Below are 18,466 nucleotides of genomic sequence, written 5' to 3' on the forward strand. Positions count from 1 at the left end.
ATTTATCTATATCCTTAAGGGCCCACACTTACTTTTTTTTTTATAGTAACCATACTAATGGGTGTAAGTGAGACAGGGACCATGGGCTTAGATAGAGTAGGGTGAGGGTCTCCGGAAAAAGCAAGGCAAGATATTTACAGTCAAAGCAATGTAACAATATAAAGTCCCTATGAAAACTCTGTGTTCAGCATTATGTAAAGTCAAGGTCACACTAATTTTCTAGAGTAAAGATACTAGACTAGGAATATAGACATCTTCAGTGAGATCAGTTAAGGGTCAAAAGGCCAGGAGCAACTTTTCTTGGAATGTTTGAATGTTCTGCAAGGGTATCTCAGCATAACCCGTGACTTCACTGTAAACAGCCCTAGCAAACAAACAACCCAGCCCACCTTGAGGGCGGGGCAGGTGGTACAAGTCCACACCCTAAGTCCTAAATTCCCAAAAATCCTCTACTGACTATAAATCCCCTAGACAACGCACCACCCCAGGCTCTCTTGTCCCCTCCTGGCATGAGCCAGGAGCTCTTTCCTCTCACTGTATATCTCAATAAAAGCATCTGCCCTGGCTCTCCTACCTTGACTATTTGCTAAGTTCATTCCTTGACTCTGAAAACAAGAACCTCAGAATCACAAGGTCGTATCTCATTGTGGTTTTGACTTGCATTTCTCTTTATGACTGACAGTCATTGGTATTTTTTCACCTAATTACACTCACAAATTGAGAACACAAAATGAAAGGGATGTATAGAAACAAAGTTCTGGAGTGTAATCTCCAGGCTATTGTTCTTGCATCTTTTGTGAATAAAAGTTTGTCTTCCCACCTAAGTTCTACTTTCACACATTAAAGGGAGTCAGTTGAAACTACTCCCTTCTTCTGAAGCCTGCATCAGCTTCTCTTGGGAAATGCCTCTTTCATTAGTACCCTTTTCCCAGCAATCTAGGTGTCAGGAAGCAATCAAGGTAGACTGACTATGGTTTCCACATCTCCAGAAAGTAATTTGCATCTCCAAGTGAAACCTAATCCATAGGAATTTGCAGGAAAATGGGAAACCTGTAGGCATTCCCTTGGAATAACCTTCAGTAAATTGCTTTACCTCCCTAGGTAGTCAAAATGAAGGGGCTGATTTTATGGTATCCAACGTCCCTTTGGCTTTGACTATAATATTAGCATAGTATTTCAGTTATTGATTTTATCCTTTGTTCATATTTGGACAGAACCCAAATGAAATCAAGATCTGATATTAACATATGGATTCCAAGTGTATTTTTTGTAAGAAATATTTCAGTACATATTATTAAATGATTTTCAGCTAAAATAGCCTCAAGCATTTCACAACTTCTTCAGAAAACTGATCAAAAAAATCCTATATCTCCGTGGCTTTAATTCAACACCAAACCTGAATATCACAAATGATATCTGTTCAAAATTTAGAGACATTTTTATTATTTTGCACCATAGAACAGTTGTGCTGGAACACTGAAATGATTTAGTCCAATGCACTCACACTGATATAAAGAAACAGGTCCACAGTGGACCCATTTCAAGTGACCAGCATGCCTGTGGTCATATAGCTAGACAAAAACAGTAAATAAAAATTATTTAAAAGCCAGGTCTCTTTACTTCCTGCCCAGTGTTTCTACTCCATGTTATTAAATGAACTGTTGCCCAGTCTCATATAACTTTGACGACGGGGTTCTTGTTTGCTGAGTCAAATAATAAACTTAGCAAACAGTCAAGGTAGGAGAGCCAGGGCAGACGCTTTTATTGAGAGATATAGTGAGAGGAAAGAGCTCCTGGTTCATGCCAGGAGGGGACAAGAGAGCCCAGGGTGGTGCGTTGTCTAGGGGATTTATAGACAGCTGAGGACTTTTGGGACTTGAGGGCTCAGGGTGTGGACTTGTACCACCTTCCCTGCCCTCAAGGTGGGTTGGGTTGTTGTCTGTTTGCTAGGGCTATTTACAGTGAAGTCACGGGTTATGCTGAGATACCCTTGCAGAACATTCAAACATTCCAGGCCAAGTTGCTCCTGGCCTTTTGACCTTTAACTGATCTCACTGAAGATGTCTATATTCTTAGTCTGGTATCTTTACCCTAGAGAATTAGTGTGACCTTGACTTTACATAATGCTGAACACAGTTTTCATAGGGACTTTACATTGTTACATTGCTTTGACTGTAAATATCTTGCCTTGCTTTTTCTGGAGACCCTCACCCTACTCTGTCTAAGCCCATGGTCCCTGTCTCAATTTGATAATCTGTCTGGGTAGTTGTTTCAAATAAATTATTTAGTACCAAAAGGGAATTAACCTAGTCACAGCATTCACTGACTAGGGCAAAAGCTAGATCAACCACTGCAAACAGTCATTCATCTACTTTTCTTGGCTGTTTTGACTGGTTTAATAGATGAAAACAAAAAGATAACATTGAAAGATAATATATGGAATCCTGGAACAATGTATGTCAATCTAGAAATAGTTGAGGAAATTAGCCTATCAACTCATTGTCATTAGGGCAAAAAATTTAATTGTAATTTCAAAATGGAATATACCAATATTACAATTGCAGCTTAGTGTTTTAAATTCACCGCTATTTAGATGTTAATCCAAAAGTCAGAATTTAGATTGTAAAAGTTTATTGATATAGTCAAAAAGCAAACAGCCAGACATTTGGTTATCTTTGCTACTACAATGTGTCATTCTGAACAGTATTTTAAAAATGCATAACATATAATATTTAAACCATTATTAGAAAAGTAAATGAATAATCTACTTAAGGCACTTCAGATGAAAGCTAATTCCAAAATTTCCACAAAAGTCACAGTACTCCATGTGTAATGAATCTTTCTACAGATTTTAGCCAGAGTGCAATGTTTTTCCTTACTGAAGAATGTACTTTTAAGGGAGACAAAACAAATCCAAAAAACTGTCATTCTTCCAATGCTCAATGCAAATTTTCTGAAGCTATACAGACTGCATGGCAGTAGTATTCCTCTAGTCAGTTTGTACAAATCAGGGCATTTTCATACAAGTCTCGTAAGAATCACTGCATAAACTTATTTGGCCTAAGACAAGTACAAGAACAGCAGATAAGGAGTCCAGAATCATACAATTTACAGGGGAGAAATTAACAAGTGGATCCACTAATGAGTAAAAGGTCGACTACATCCCCCTACCCACCAAATCTTGTAACAAAACCCAAGAAACCCACATTAAACATTTCATCTTAGGCAATTATATCTATTTCATTTTGCGAACCTTTATTACAGAAGACTTCTAGACCACATGGGAGAGTTATTAGATGGTAAATAGTAGCAGGCAGTCACAGTATTATTATAATCTAATACTCTTAAGATATCTTAAAATTTTTTTTCATAATCACAATTCTCATATTCCCGTAATAGGGGTGGCATTTCAGGATACTCCTTGTAACTATGAAGTTATGGTTATTGTTAGATCTAATGATAACCATCAACTTAAATTCTTCACAAAAATCTGGTTAGCACATATGGTTATTTTCACTGACAGGAAAAAAGACAAAATTCAAACAAAACCTCTTAAAATGTTTACTTTGTTTCTCTACTTAAAGTGAGAAAATGAAGGCTAAAATAATAGCAAAAACAGACCAGCTTTCAAGAAACATTTACTTTCTATTCATAGGCAACAACTCAATTATTTTATTTTCCCAATCTAGGGCAATCCTTTCCCTAAACACAAGTTAATTAAATACGTTGTAAATGTAATACAGAAATCAACTTTACCAGATAAGCCTACTTTTTTTCTCTTAGATATTAATAAAGTAAGTGACAATTTCTAATTTGCACAAACATTTTAGACCAGTTTTAAGTTATACTGATTTTAGCACTAAGCTACATTTTTATGAGGGGGCCCACCTTAAATAAAATTAGAGAGACAGAATGAACCTGAAATCTTTCCAAATACAAGGTAGTTAACACCACACTCATGCAAAAATCATAATCCTGTATTTAGAGATACTTTTTAACATCTACAGCTACCAAGAAGCACAGCTAGCACTGCATTTCAGTAGGACAGATGGAGGAGGAGGTCTGGCTAGTCTTTTTATCTAAAGGCTAGACATGTATTCTGAAGAATTATGTTCCATTCTCAGAAGACCACATAGCACATATAATTTCTCTGCCCAAAAAGAAAGATGGGCCAAGTATACACATCCATGCAAAGATGGAAAAGCTAAGTAATAGATTCATAATGCAGTTATGTGTAATAGGCATATGCAGTACACCTGGTCAGGTTCCTACCTTTGGATAAGATAATATAAAATCAGATAGCCAAAAGTTAACTAAGGCAGTTTTGAACCTTGTTATAATTAAAATTAAGTAGTAGTTTTTAAATGTTTATAATATATTTAATTCTATTAAATTAAGTGTTCCACAAAGTTCACTGGGAAGGGAAGATTCAGAGGAGAATAGTATGCAAATACTTCATGATTTTGACAAGAAATTGCTTGTTAAGGCACTACACATCTTCTTTGGTTAAATGATTAACTATTTAAATCACCTGAAAAAAGAGGTAATACAAAATACATAAATTGCATTCTTCTTTTCAAACACACAAACGTTTTTAATCTTTCAAAATTTCCATTACTCCAGTGTCTACATATCTCTGGGATCCTTTTTAGCTCATCAAAAAGCTGAAACAAAAATATATACCAATCTATTAGTCTCTGAAAGAAAAGTAGGCTTTATTTCTAATAATATCTTTGATTTTAACAGATCAAAGAGCATTTGGGCGCATATAGAATACAGTTTGAGTATCAATAACAGTGAGAAACCCTGAGATACTGACGTAATCTTAGGAGAAAAAGGAAATAGACATAACCTCAACTTAAAATATCTCCTGAAGAGAGATATCAATTAATAATTGACTCAACAATGGTGATGAAATAAGTAACAGAAGTTCCACCAAGATTACCCTTGTATCCCAGTTAGTATTGTATAGAGGAGAAATTATTTTTAAGATATATACAAAGGAGAATAAAAGTATAAAGTTAGAAGATTATAAGTCAGGAATCAAAGTTATAGTAGGTTTTGGTTATAAAATTAAGTAGGTTTGTAAAAAAAAAGAAAGCAAAAAGATTAATGTTATTCACTGATCAAAAGGCATCTAGGCATATCACAATATAATGAATCAACCTGGGATTTGTTCAAAATTATCTACTAAAAACTTGTGTTAAAAATAATATGAAGAAATTGTGTCTCAAAAATATCACTTGATACTCTGTACCTTTAGTGTTTGTAATCCTTTATACAACAGGACAATGCTGTTTGGGGAGTGTTGTGTATTTTCCTCAGTCATAAGTGCGTAACCTTTTAACCTTAAACTTCCTCTCTCCAACCTTTCAGGGCATCTCTCCTTGCTGAGGTTGCCTGCTGCATTTGTTCTCTCTTTGAGTAACTTTAAATAAAACTTTTACTCTACTTCACTACTGTGTCTCTGCCCTTCAATTCTTTGTCGCTGCGGGGACAAGGGCAGAGGAAAATACACAGCGCCCCCCTCCTGCCCCCATCCAACATTATTTGGTGCCATGTCTCAAATGGATTTTCATTCCCGGTAAGCCAAACCGACCTCTCCCACCAACATATTTGGTGCTCTGGGACTCGGATGATTTCCACCCCCGGTAAGCCACATGTGCCTCACTCCCTGGCTGGCACATCTCACTCACTATCTACCTCTTCTCTGGGAATCCCTCCCTTCCTTCTCTGTCTCTCATGGACCAAAACAGCCGCACTCTGGGCACGGGTTGAGCAGTAAAGACCACAGGGTGTTTGCCAAAAGACTCCCATGACAGGATAAGTTGGTCATGGACCAGGGAAGATTGCATTAGGCACCCCGACGACTGCAAGACAATGTCCATGCAGCGGAGGCACACTGTAAAAGCACCCAACTCCAACCCTGTGGCAAATCCCCACGCAGGTTTTAATACATCCAGGCAGAGATTGCCTTTTCTGTGTTCTCAGATTTCTCCTACTCGCTCTATTTCTTTTCTTCCCTCTTCCAAGCTTTCTGTGTTATGTGCTGGTCAGCTAATTGAGGCAAACCCCAAAGACCCCCTCTCATGATCCCTTGGCCATGAGATGTCCACCAGACCCAGCTGGACGCAGTACCCACTTGTGTCCACCTTGCGGGGAACCCCTCCCTGGGAGGCAGGTCACTACTGGATCCTGGGGAATGTCACCCAGAGGAACCAGGAGATTTCTCCATTTACTCTCCTCTCTCCAACGGCTCCCTGCAGGAGCTAAGAGCCTTCTCACTCACCTTTATTCTATGATTCTTTATCCCTTTTGCACTAAGTTCTTTCTGTCATCATGTCGCCTCTATTTTCTCTATTTTCCGTTTAGAGGGAAAAAGACTTTTATTATGATGGGATCTGCAGTTCCCACTTAACTCTGACCTCCCACTCTGTGGGGGAGTGGGGGAGCACCATAGCCTAGGGCCACAACCTCTTTCTCAGCACAGCAGTTTTTTTCCCCCTCACAGCTGCCTCCCTCAGCCCAGGCAACCGGAGATGGTCTTTCCTAACTAGTCAGATAGTCTCCCCAGGGACCCTAACCTCCTATTGTCCCCTGACAAGGCTCCTAGATCTCCACGAGGCTTGCCTGGCCAGAACACTCCCTTTATATGACTCTAAGAGCTCAGTTAAAAACCGCCTCTCTTCCCTTCTTCCACATTTACCCTGGCATCTATAATTACTACCCAAACCTTAACCAATTGGGACTCAGCAAATATAGAGACCAAAGTTTTCTTGAAAATCTCTACCCTAGAATCCTATTCTCCCATTTCCTCTGCACTTGTACCTCCTTCGCCGCTCTCCTCTCATAAGTCTTTCCCCTTGCCTGCTTATTACAAGTCAGCTTTCTAGCTATCTGCCTGACTTGGTTGAGCCTCCTTCAGGCTCCCATAACACCTCACTGTCAGCCTTTGTCAACACCTGCCACGTCTCATGGGACCACCTGTAGTAAGCCCCCTTTAACCCTTCACTAGGAAGCCATGAGACTCTAGTCCTCCACCCCCCTAAGCCCTAAACTAGGACTTCCGTCCTCCACCCTGTTATCGGAGACATCTGAAAACAGGCATAGATTTTCAGGTCTTGGGACGCTGAGATCTCTGGGATAGACTCTGAAACACTAGGCTCTCTAACCCATTTGTTTCCTCCCTATAAATATCCCACTGGGAGATGTCTGAGGCAGGATGCGTCAGGTCCTGAGCAGCTGGCTGTGCCAAGACCTCTGGGATACTGGGCTCAGATCTCTAACACAGTCCTCAGGACTACAGTCTTCTGTCCTGCTCTCAGAGATGTCTGGGACAGGAAGAGTTCCTTTCTTCCTAGATGAGCCACACTGTTAGGCTGCATTCTCTCCCACTGATCCCAATTCGACCCTGAGACTCTCAAACTGCAAGCGGGTGGGTAGTTGAGCAAGGGTCTCTTACATTCAGGCTTGCTTCTATTTCAGAAGCCAAAAGAACTCTGCCAAGCTTGCAAAATTGATACAGTCCTCTCTTTGCTCCTCTCCCTACTTTACTTCTGCCCCGATGTCAGCTTAAAACTGATGTTAGCTGAGCAAAAAAGTTATTAAAGAGGCTGGTAGGTTTACTAGCAGCCTTCACTTGCCTGATACAGTTTCCTATTAAACTGCTGTTGGCTCAGTAGGCCCAAACAGAAATTATAATAACAAAGATGCTCTGTGGGAAAAAAAAAATCTTCCTCCTGTGCATAAAGACATGCTAGTATCACAGTTTACAACAGCTTATTCTTGTACTTAATGTTTTAGTAGTATGTTTGCATACTCAAAAAGACAAAAATCTTAATATTAAAAGAGCTAAATTTTGCTAACAACTATGTGGCCCTCTGTATCTGCCTTTAAAATCATTTATTGTCACTTTAGTTAAATAAATAACTAAACATTGTTTCTTAACAACATATAATCTTATTTAAGCAAATGCCTTAAAAACTCTCTTTAGACAACTTCCTAAAACCAAATTCAAAAAGGTGCTTTTACCTCTAGTTAACTCTGATATTTTGCAGAGGGCTCCTGGAACATGTCAGAGGAATTTTTTCTCTTCATCAGGGAAAAATATTAGGCTAATTTGGCTTATTTATTTAATATATAATTACTTGGGAACCATTGTTAAATGAATGATGCTAAACTTTAGATTGCTAAACTGTTACATGTTGCAGAAATAACCAAATTTTCTTGTCAATTTTGTTAACCATAGCCATTTCTAAGACTTTATCATTTATAATTGTTTTATTCCAGAACTAGGGAAAAACCGAGATTTGAGCAAAGCAAAAATTAATTACCTAGGGGTGGAGCCAAGATGGCAGCATGAGTAGGAGAGTGGGAATCTCCTCCCAAAAACATATATATTTTTGAAAATACAACAAATACAACTAATGCTAAAAGAGAGACCAGAAGACACAGGACAACAGCCAGACTACATCCACACCTGCAAGAACCCAGCGCCTGGTGAAAGGGGTAAGATACAAGCTGCAGCCCGGCAGGACCCAAGGCCCCTCACCCAAGCTCCCGGTGGGAGGAGAGGAGTCGGAGCGGGGAGGGAGAGGGAGCCCAGGACTGCTAAACACCCAGCCCCAGCCATCCGCACCAGAGCGCACACAAAGTGCATGCGTGGGGTGCTGGATCCTAGGGAAACAGGACAGTAAGAACTTTGAGTGGATGCCGAAGCCGGTGCCCCTGTGACAAAGAAAAGTGAGTGCTTTTTGAAAGTCTTAAAGGGACAGGGACCCCACAGGTGGATGGAAGCATCCCGGGTCACAGTCCAGCAGCTGGACATTCCAGGGAACTTCGGACGCACTGACCCCCTGGGAAACAGATCTGAGACCCCTCATGGAGGTAAAGAGCCACACAGCCCCCCGTCCATTACCCCTCCGGGGCCCTGCCATAGCAGAGCAGCAGCCTGAGGCTGGCCACACCCACGGCTAGGGAGCTTCCTCCATAACGGCCAGGCAAGATACAAAGACCCAGTCTACACACAATTGCCCAACACAAGCCACTAGGGGTCGCAGTGGTCCCAGTAAAGGCCAGGAGCCCAGTGGAAAGAGCCTTGACTCTCCCAGCTGATAAACGTGTCAATAGCATTCCACTGCAACTATCAGTATGAAAAGGGAAAAAAATTTGATCCAGGCAAGACTAACCCAGACAGCTTCGACATCTTCTACATCTTCCCCTGAGAAGGAACCTGGGGAGATAGATTTAACGAGTCTTACTGAAAAAGAATTCAAAACAAAAGTCATAACCATGCTGATGGACTTGCAGAGAAATATGCAAGAACTAAGGAGGGAGAATACAGAAATAAAACAAGCTCAGGAAGGACTTCAAAACAGAATGGACGAGATGCAAGAGACCATTAATGGACTAGAAAACAGAGAACAGGAATGCAGAGAAGCTGATGCAGAGAGAGATAAAAGGACCTCCAGGAATGAAAGAATTTTAAGAGAACTGTGTGACCAATTTAAACGGAACAATATCCGCATTATAGGGGTACCAGAAGAAGAGAGAAAAAGGGATAGAAAGTGTCTTTGAAGAAATAATTGCTGAAAACTTCCCCAAACTAGGGGACGAAATGGCCTCTCAGACCACAGAGGTACACAGAACTCCCATGACAAGGGATCCAAGGAGGGCAACACCAAGACACATAATAATTAAAATGGCAAAGATCAAAGACAAGGACAAAGTATTAAAGGCAGCCAGAGAAAAAAAAAGGTCACCTACAAAGAAAAACCCATTAGGCTATTATCAGACTTCTCAACAGAAACCCTACAGGCCAGAAGAGAATGGTATGATACACCTAATGCAATGAAACAGAAGGGCCTCGAACCAAGATTACTGTATCCAGCATGATTACCATTTAAATATGAAGGAGGGATTAAACAATTTCCAGACAAGCAAAAGTTGAGGGAATTTGCCTCCCACAAACCATCTCTACAGGGCATCTTACAGGGACTGCTCTAGATGGGAGCACTCCTAAAAAGAGCACAGAACAAAACACCCAACATATGAAGAAGGGAGGAGGAGGAATAAGAAGGGAGAGAAATAAAGAATCATCAGACCGTGTTTATAATAGCTCAATAAGTGAGTTAAGTTAGACAGTAAGATAGTAAAGAAGCTAACCTTGAACCTTTGGTAACCACAAACTTAAAGCCTGCAATGACAATAAGTATATACCTTTCAATAATCACCCTAAATGTAAATGGACTGAATGCACCGATCAAAAGACACAGAGTAATAGAATGGATAAAAAAGCAAGACCCATCCATATGCTGCTTACAAGAGACTCACCTCAAACCCAAAGACGCGCACAGACTTAAAGTCAAGGGATGGAAAAAGATATTTCATGCAAACAACAGAGAGAAAAAAACAGGTGTTGCAATACTAGTACCAGACAAAATAGACTTCAAAACAAAGAAAGTAACAACAGATAAAGAAGGACATTACATAATGATAAAGGGCTCAGTCCAACAAGAGGATATAACCATTATAAATATATATGCACCCACTACAGGAGCACCAACATATGTGAAACAAATACTAACAGAATTAAAGGAGTAAATAGAATGCAATGCTTTCATTCTGGGAGACTTCAACACACCAATCACTCCAAAGGACAGATCCACCTGACAGAAAATAAGTAAGGACACAGAGGCACTGAACAACACACTAGAACAGATGGACCTAATAGACATCTACAGAACTCTACATCCAAAAGCAACAGGATACACATTCTTATCAAGTGCACATGGAACATTCTCCAGAATAGACCACATACTAGGCCACAAAAAGACCCTCAGTAAATCCAAAAGATTGAAATCCTACCAACCAACTTTTCAGACCACAAAGGCATTAAACTAGAAATAAATTGTACAAAGAAAGCAAAAAGTCTCACAAACACATGGAGGCTTAACAACACACTCCTAAATAATCAATGGATCAATGACCAAATCAAAATTGAGATCCAGCAATATATGGAAACAAATGACAACAACAACACAAAGCCCCAACTACTGTGGGATACAGCAAAAGAAGTCTTAAGAGGAAAGTACATAGAAATCCACGCATATTTAAAGAAGGAAGAACAATCCCAAATGAATGGTCTAATGTCACAGTTATCGAAACTGGAAAAAGAAGAACAAATGAGGCTTACGGTCAGCAGAAGGAGGGACATAATAAAGATCAGAGAAGAAATAAATAAAATTGAGAAGAATAAAACAATAGCAAAAATCAATGAAACCAAGAGCTGGTACTTCGAGAAAATAAACAAAATAGATAAGCCTCTAGCTAGACTTATTAAGAGGAAAAGAGAGTCAACACAAATCAACAGAATCAGAAATGAGAAAGGAAAAATCACGACGGAGCGCACAGAAATACAAAGAATTATTAGAGAATACTATGAAAACCTATATGCTAACAAGCTGGGAAACCTAGGAGAAATGGACAACTTCCTAGAAAAATACAACCTTCCAAGACTGACCCAGAAAGAAACAGAAAATCTAAACAGACCAATTACCAGAAACGAAATTGAAGTGGTAATCAAAAAACTACCAAAGAACAAAAACCCCTGGGCCAGATGGATTTACCTCGGAATTTTATCAGACATACAGGGAAGACACAATACTCATTCTCCATAAATTTTTCCAAAAAATAGAAGAGGAGGGGATACTCCCAAACTCATTCTATGAAACCAACATCACCCTAATACCAAAACCAGGCAAAGACCCCACCAAAAAAGAAAACTACAGACAAATATCCTTGATGAACGTAGATGCAAAAATACTCAACAAAATATTAGTCAACCGAATTAAAAAATACATCAAAAGGACCATACGCCATGACCAAGTGGGATTCATCCCAGGGATGCAAGGATGGTACAACATTCGAAAATCCATCAACATCATCCACCACATCAACAAAAAGAAAGACAAAAACCACAGGATCATCTCCATAGATCCTGAAAAAGCATTCGATAAAATTCAACATCCATTCATGATAAAAACTTACAACAAAATGGGTATAGAGGGCAAGTACCTCAACATAATAAAGGCCATATATGAAACCCACAGCCAACATCATACTGAACAGCGAGAAGCTGAAAGCTTTTCCTCTGCGATCGGGAACAAGACAGGGATGCCCACTATCCCCACTGTTATTCAACATAGTCCTGGAGGTCCTAGCCATGGCAATTAGACAAAACAAAGAAATACAAGGAATCCAGACTGGTAAAGAAGAAGTTAACCTGTTACTATTTGCAGATGACATAATATTGTACATAAAAAACCCTAAGGACTCCACTCCAAAACTACTAGAGCTAATAACGGAATTCAGCAAAGTTGCAGGATACAAAATTAACACACAGAAATCTGTGGCTTTCCTGTACACTAACAATAAACTAATAGAAAGAGAAATCAGGAAAACAATTCCATTTACAATAGCATCAAAAAGAATAAAATACCTAGGAATAAACCTAACCAAGGAAGTGAAAGACCTATACCCTGAAAACTATAAGACACTCTTAAGAGAAATTAAAGAGGTCACTAACAAATGGAAACTCATCCCATGCTCCTGGCTAGGAAGAATTAATATCGTCAAAATGGCCATCCTGCCCAAAGCAATATACAGATTTGATGCAATCCCTATCAAACTACGAACAGCATTCTTCAATGAACTGGAACAAAGAGTTCAAAAATTCATATGGAAACACCAAAGACCCCGAATAGTTAAAGCAATCCTGAGAAGGAAGAATAAAGTGGGGGGGGATCTCACTCCCCAACTTCAAGCTCTACTACAAAGCCACAATAATCAAGACAATTTGGTACTGGCACAAGAACAGAGCCATAGACCAGTGGAGCAGAATAGAGACTCCAAACATTAACCCTAACATATATGGTCAACTAATATTCGATAAAGGGGCCATGGACATACAATGGGGAAATGACAGTCTCTTCAGCAGATGGTGCTAGAAAAACTGGACAGCTACATGTAAGAGAATGAAACTGGATCACTGTCTAACCCCATACACAAAAGTAAATTCGAAATGGATCAAAGACTTGAATGTAAGTCATGAAACCACAAAACTCTTAGAAAAAAACATAGGCAAAAATCTCTTAGACATAAACATGAGTGACTCTTCTTGAACATATCTCCCTGGGCAAGGGAAACAAACGCAAAAATGAACATATGGGACTATATCAAGTTGGAAAGCTTCTGTACAGCAAAGGACACCATCAATAGAACAAAAAGGTATCCTACAGTATGGGAGAATATATTCGTAAATGACAGATCTGATAAAGGGTTGACATCCAAAATTGATAAACATCTCACACACCTCAAGAAACAAAAAGCAAATAATCCAATTCAAAAATGGGCAGAGGAGCTGAATAGACAGTTCTCTAAAGAAGAAATTCAGATGGCCAACAGACACATGAAAAGATGCTCCACATCGCTTGTCATCAGAGAAATGCAAATTAAAACCACAATGAGATATCATCTCACACCAGTAAGGATGGCTACCATCCAAAAGACAGACAACAACAAATGTTGGTGAGGTTGTGGAGAAAGGTGAACCCTCCTACACTGCTGGTGGGAATGTAAATTAGTTCAACCATTGTGGAAAGCAGTATGGAGGTTCCACAAAATGCTCAAAATAGAAATACCATTTGACCCAGGAATTCCACTCGTAGGAATTTACACTAAGAATGCAGCACTCCAGTTTGAAAAAGACAGATGCACCCCTATGTTTATCGCAGCACTATTTACAATAGCCAAGATATGGAAGCAACCTAAATGTCCATCAGTAGATGAATGGATAAAGAAGATGTGGTATATATACACAATGGAATATTACTCAGCCATAAGAAAGAAACAGATCCTACCATTCGCAACAACATGGATGGAGCTAGAGGGTATTATGCTCAGTGATATAAGCCAGACGTAGAAAGACAAGTACCAAATGATTTCACTCATATGTGGAGTATAAGAACAAAAGAAAACTGAAGGTACAAAACAGCAGCAGAAGCACAGAACCCAAGAATGGACTAATAGTTACCAAAGGGAAAGGGACTGGGAAGGACGGGTGGGAGGGGAGGGATAAGGGTGGGATAAAAAGAAAGGGGGCATTACGATTAGCATGTATAGTGGTGGTGGGGGCACGGGGAGGGCTGTGCAACACAGAGAAGACAAGTAGTGATTTTACAGCATCTTACTATGTTGATGGACAGTGACTGTGAATGGGGATGTGGGGGGGACTTGGTGAAGGGGGGAGCCTAGTAAACATAATGTCCTTCATGTAATTGTAATTAATGATACCAAAATAAAATTTAAAAAAATTAATTACAAGACATTTTGTTTCAAATGTTGATCTCTTAAACAGAAAAAGAAGTGTCTGTTTTATCCTTTCCTCTTAAACTAGCTTACAGCACTTCAGTAAATTATACCTTTATAATGGAAACATGTATCTTTCTCCTTCTACCTGATCCCTCCAGAATTTAAAACTTTCAGTGACTATTTTCATATTTTATGGCAGTATTTTTATTTGCATAAGTTCAATAAGAATCTGCTCTCCTTGTGACAGGACACAGTTGAAAACACTGGTTATTACCAAGGCTTTGACTGAAATGTCATATTTGAGACATGTGCATAGACTCAGATATGAGCAGAAAGCTTAAAGGAACTAAGATTGACTTTATGGAGCCAACAAAGCCCCATGGAAGAACTGGCCTGGTACCTTGCTTACAAGGTTCCCAGCAGCCTTATTAAGTAAGGAAGGTCACTTCCTGGCAGGTGTGGTAACCTCAGAATATCTTGGGGACCTTGAGAAGAGAGGACTTCACCCAAATCTACAGGTTCTGCCAGCAAAACCTGATGGCAAGTCTGGCTTGGCTTTCCTGCTCAAGAGGCCCTTAAAACCTCAATCTGAAATTCCTTATGAAAAGTTCTAGCAGAGCACATTTAAAAGATCCTATGTGATCAATTGCTCTTCTTGCTGCACTTATGCAAATAATCAAGCCAAGTGTTCTAAAGCTAAACTTATTTTCTTAATATGGTTACCTCTAATAAAAATGGGGGTGACTTTAGAGAGAAAAGTATTGTTTCAAAATGCAGCCTTATCTATACTAGATTCTAATACTAGTCATTGTAAAATAAACTAAACCCTAAATTCTAGTTTCCTCAAATATCTGTCTGACTCTTCAAATGTTTCCAATTTTCTCCCATCTCAATTAAAAATCTTACTATTCCTAATCCTCATATTTAGCCATGCATTCTTTATCTCCTCGTCAAGTTTGTTCTTCCAGAATGGAAAATCCAACTCTAGATGTTGGTCAGACAAGTATTTCAACCTCTGTCTCTGACTAGCAGTGAAGAAACTAGCTGATCAAAGCTCTCAGTATCACAAACAATTCAGTTCCAACTGGACATCCTGGCCACTACCCTTTGCTAAACTCCTACTAATGCTTTTACTAGCCCCATTGTGTGAACCATGCTTACTAAACCTTTTAACTAAATGTATTTCTTCCAGACTACAGTCCATAGAGATTAAAGTCCTGTTGTCCTTAAAATTCAAGCCCTTACGAACTGATAAGTTGGCCAACTTCCTGAGGCCAGTGCCTGATCAGAATGTGCCACATCTATAACATCAGTCTCAACAGGCTTTAAGAGAATTTGGGTTTACCCAGGACAGTCTCTGACCCATCAGAGAACAAGCCTCTCTATAGCCCTGGGACCCAAGTTCTTATCAAAGTCTGGAAAGACAGGTCACCCCAATCTCAACTGCAGCTTATTTGGAAAGGACCCTATGCTGTCCTTATGTCTACCCCCTCAGCTGTCAAGGTCCCTGGAGTCTCCAGCTGGATCCATCATTCTCATGTAAAGCTGTGGAAAGATCCAGCAGCACAGAGTCACAAGACCCAAGAACCTAGCTACATGTGTGAGCCTGTAGAAGATCTGAAATATCTCTTCAAGCGACAGCCACCTAAGATAAGTGCCCCATAACTCCAGTTCCCTAACTCTTTCTGGGCATCCTTGTGAGAGTGGGACTTATTATTCTTTTCCTGTGCTATTGTACAACCCCTTTCCTTTAGCCAGAAGTATTTCTGCCCATTGGGTTTAAACCTTAAAAAGAAATGGACTTACAGGGAAGGAAGTATAGCACAGAGAAGACAAGTAGTGAGTCTATAGCATCTTACTATGCTGATGGACAGTGACTGTAATGGGGTATGTGGTGGGGACTTGATAATGGGGGAAATCTAGTAACCTCAGTGTTGCTCATGTGATTGTGTATCAATGATACCTAAAAAAGAGAAATGGCCTTAAACATGCCATCATTACTATTATTAACTCTCACCTTATTAGTTCCTCTCCTGGCAGCCATACACCCTCTACTGCCAGTGATTAACAAAATTGCTACAGTAACTAACCAAATCAATTGCTGGATTTGTCCCCGCCGAGATCATCTTGAAAATGATACAGATTTTCTTGGCATCCCAATGTCACTAGAAACTATTGCTAATACAACAGCACAATATTGAGGTTTTTCTTACACAACTTATACTACCATCAAAAATGAGGGAGTTGGTGGAGGCCCCCGACCTCTCAATCTACAGTGGGTCACTCCAACACCTGGTGAACAAGTAGGTAAAGTCCATCGCCTAGCTGCAAAAGCCAGTCTATGCTTTTCTAATTCCTGGGGCACCGGTCCCCCCTTTAGAATCCTCAACTATTCCTACTGTAATGCAACTTTAATATATAATCACACTTTTCACAAATGGGAACCACAATTCCAAAAGGATTCCCCTAATAATGGAGAACAATTTAATATCTATAGCCTTAACCACACAGTTACCAGAGAGCCATACTTCCAAGGCAACACTTCTGGCCTCTAGTTATGGTGGGGCAACGATAAGTACAATGCCACTAAGTGTTATGCAGGCAAGTCCCGGGCCATAATCAACTATTCATTGGGTCAAAAAACTCTTGGCATTGGAATTGGGACAGGGACAGTCCTTAATATCTCCAATGTCACCAATCCTCAGCCTTATTCTCCCTTTAACCTCATTCAACTTATTTTCAGAAGCCTTTGCTGACAGATTCCTGATGCCCACAATGACTCCTCTGATGACAGCACTTCCATCTTCATGGGACCACTTGACGGACACCCCTACAGCCAGTCTGAGTCCTCCTTGCCTCAACAGACAGAAAGCAACTAAAACCCCTAACTGGGCACCCTTCCTGTCCTAATTTTCACCACCCTGACATCAGCAAGCAGAGGGACCCAAATAACCACACTGTCCCTCACAAGCAGGAAGCAGCCAGAGTGGTCCTTAACCCTCACCCCAATGATCTGGGTCCCAACTGCTTGAGGGGGGGAATGTTAAGCAGGAAAATAGGTATGAGCGGGGTGGAAAGAGAATAAGACTAGGAAAGCCCATTAAAAAGACCCAGAGTTAATGAGTTAATCAGTTAAAGCTCAAAAGGCCAAGAGTAACTTTGCCTGTAATGCTTGATTATTCCCCAGATAAAAGAGGGTACCTCAGCAAAGCCCATGTCTTTATTGTGTTAATCATGCAGGCCAGGCTTATTTTTTTAACTTTACCTATATGTTATTTTTCCTCCTAAAGCCCCAATCAAGTAATTTGCAACCTAGGCAACTAATTTAGCATGCAGGCACAGTCATAAACATAGTAAAAGGCAGGAAGGATTCCATTTTAAAGATAAGATTGTATTTTAAAAACCCAGGAAATTAAGAAGATTTTAACTTAGTCTTTAACAAACAGACAATAGCTCAGCCCACCTTGGGGGCTGGGCAGGTGGTCTTGTTTGAGATGCTCCCAGACCAAGACTCCCTGTATCTCAGGGAGAAATCAGAGCAATAAATTCTTTGTGTTAAGTTAATTTTAAATATTCAGGGACCACTTAATAAGTCTGCACCCCCAGCCCATGGCCACATTCCTGAAAAATCCTTAAAAGGGGGAACCCCCAACCTTTCAGGGCACTCCTCTCTCTGAGGTTGCCTGCACTTTCTAAGTGCATAACCTTTTAATCTTAAACTTTCTCTCTCCAACCTTTCATGGCACCTCTCCTTGCTGAGGTGGACTGTACTTTTTCTTTCTTTAAGTAACTTTAAATAAAACCTTTACTCTGCTTCACTACTGTGTCTCTGCCCTTCAATTCTTTTTGCAGCAGGGACAAGACCGAGGAAAATACACAACACTCCCCCAACAATGATATATTAAAAGGATAGGAACTATAGTAACTCACATTGTAAAGCTCACTAACAACAACCCCATGTAGGTACGTTTCTCTTGGCTATTAAAAGAGTAAAATCAGGAACTTATAACCACAAGAGTAATTCCCTCCCTGAGCCTTAGAGATCTCTTAAGAACATTTCAGGCCAACTAGACCTTCTTAAACACTCTTTGTTATA

At 39.9% G+C, this 18,466-nt stretch overlaps 1 protein-coding gene across 2 annotated transcripts in view; it reads right to left on the minus strand.

The window, feature by feature from the left end:
- Positions 1-2,614: 2,614 nt before the first annotated feature.
- MAGT1 (magnesium transporter 1) overlaps positions 2,615-18,466 on the minus strand; it is an 81,049-nt gene continuing 65,197 nt past the window's right edge. For both annotated transcript variants that reach the window (XM_036902670.2, XM_036902669.2), the window contains one exon: positions 2,615-4,664. In XM_036902670.2, coding sequence (XP_036758565.2) covers positions 4,649-4,664 — 16 coding nt within the window. In that variant the 3' untranslated portion in view covers positions 2,615-4,648. The remainder of the gene's footprint in view (positions 4,665-18,466) is intronic.

The sequence above is a fragment of the Manis pentadactyla genome, chromosome X (genome assembly GCF_030020395.1).
Source record: "Manis pentadactyla isolate mManPen7 chromosome X, mManPen7.hap1, whole genome shotgun sequence".
Lineage (NCBI taxonomy): Eukaryota > Metazoa > Chordata > Mammalia > Pholidota > Manidae > Manis > Manis pentadactyla.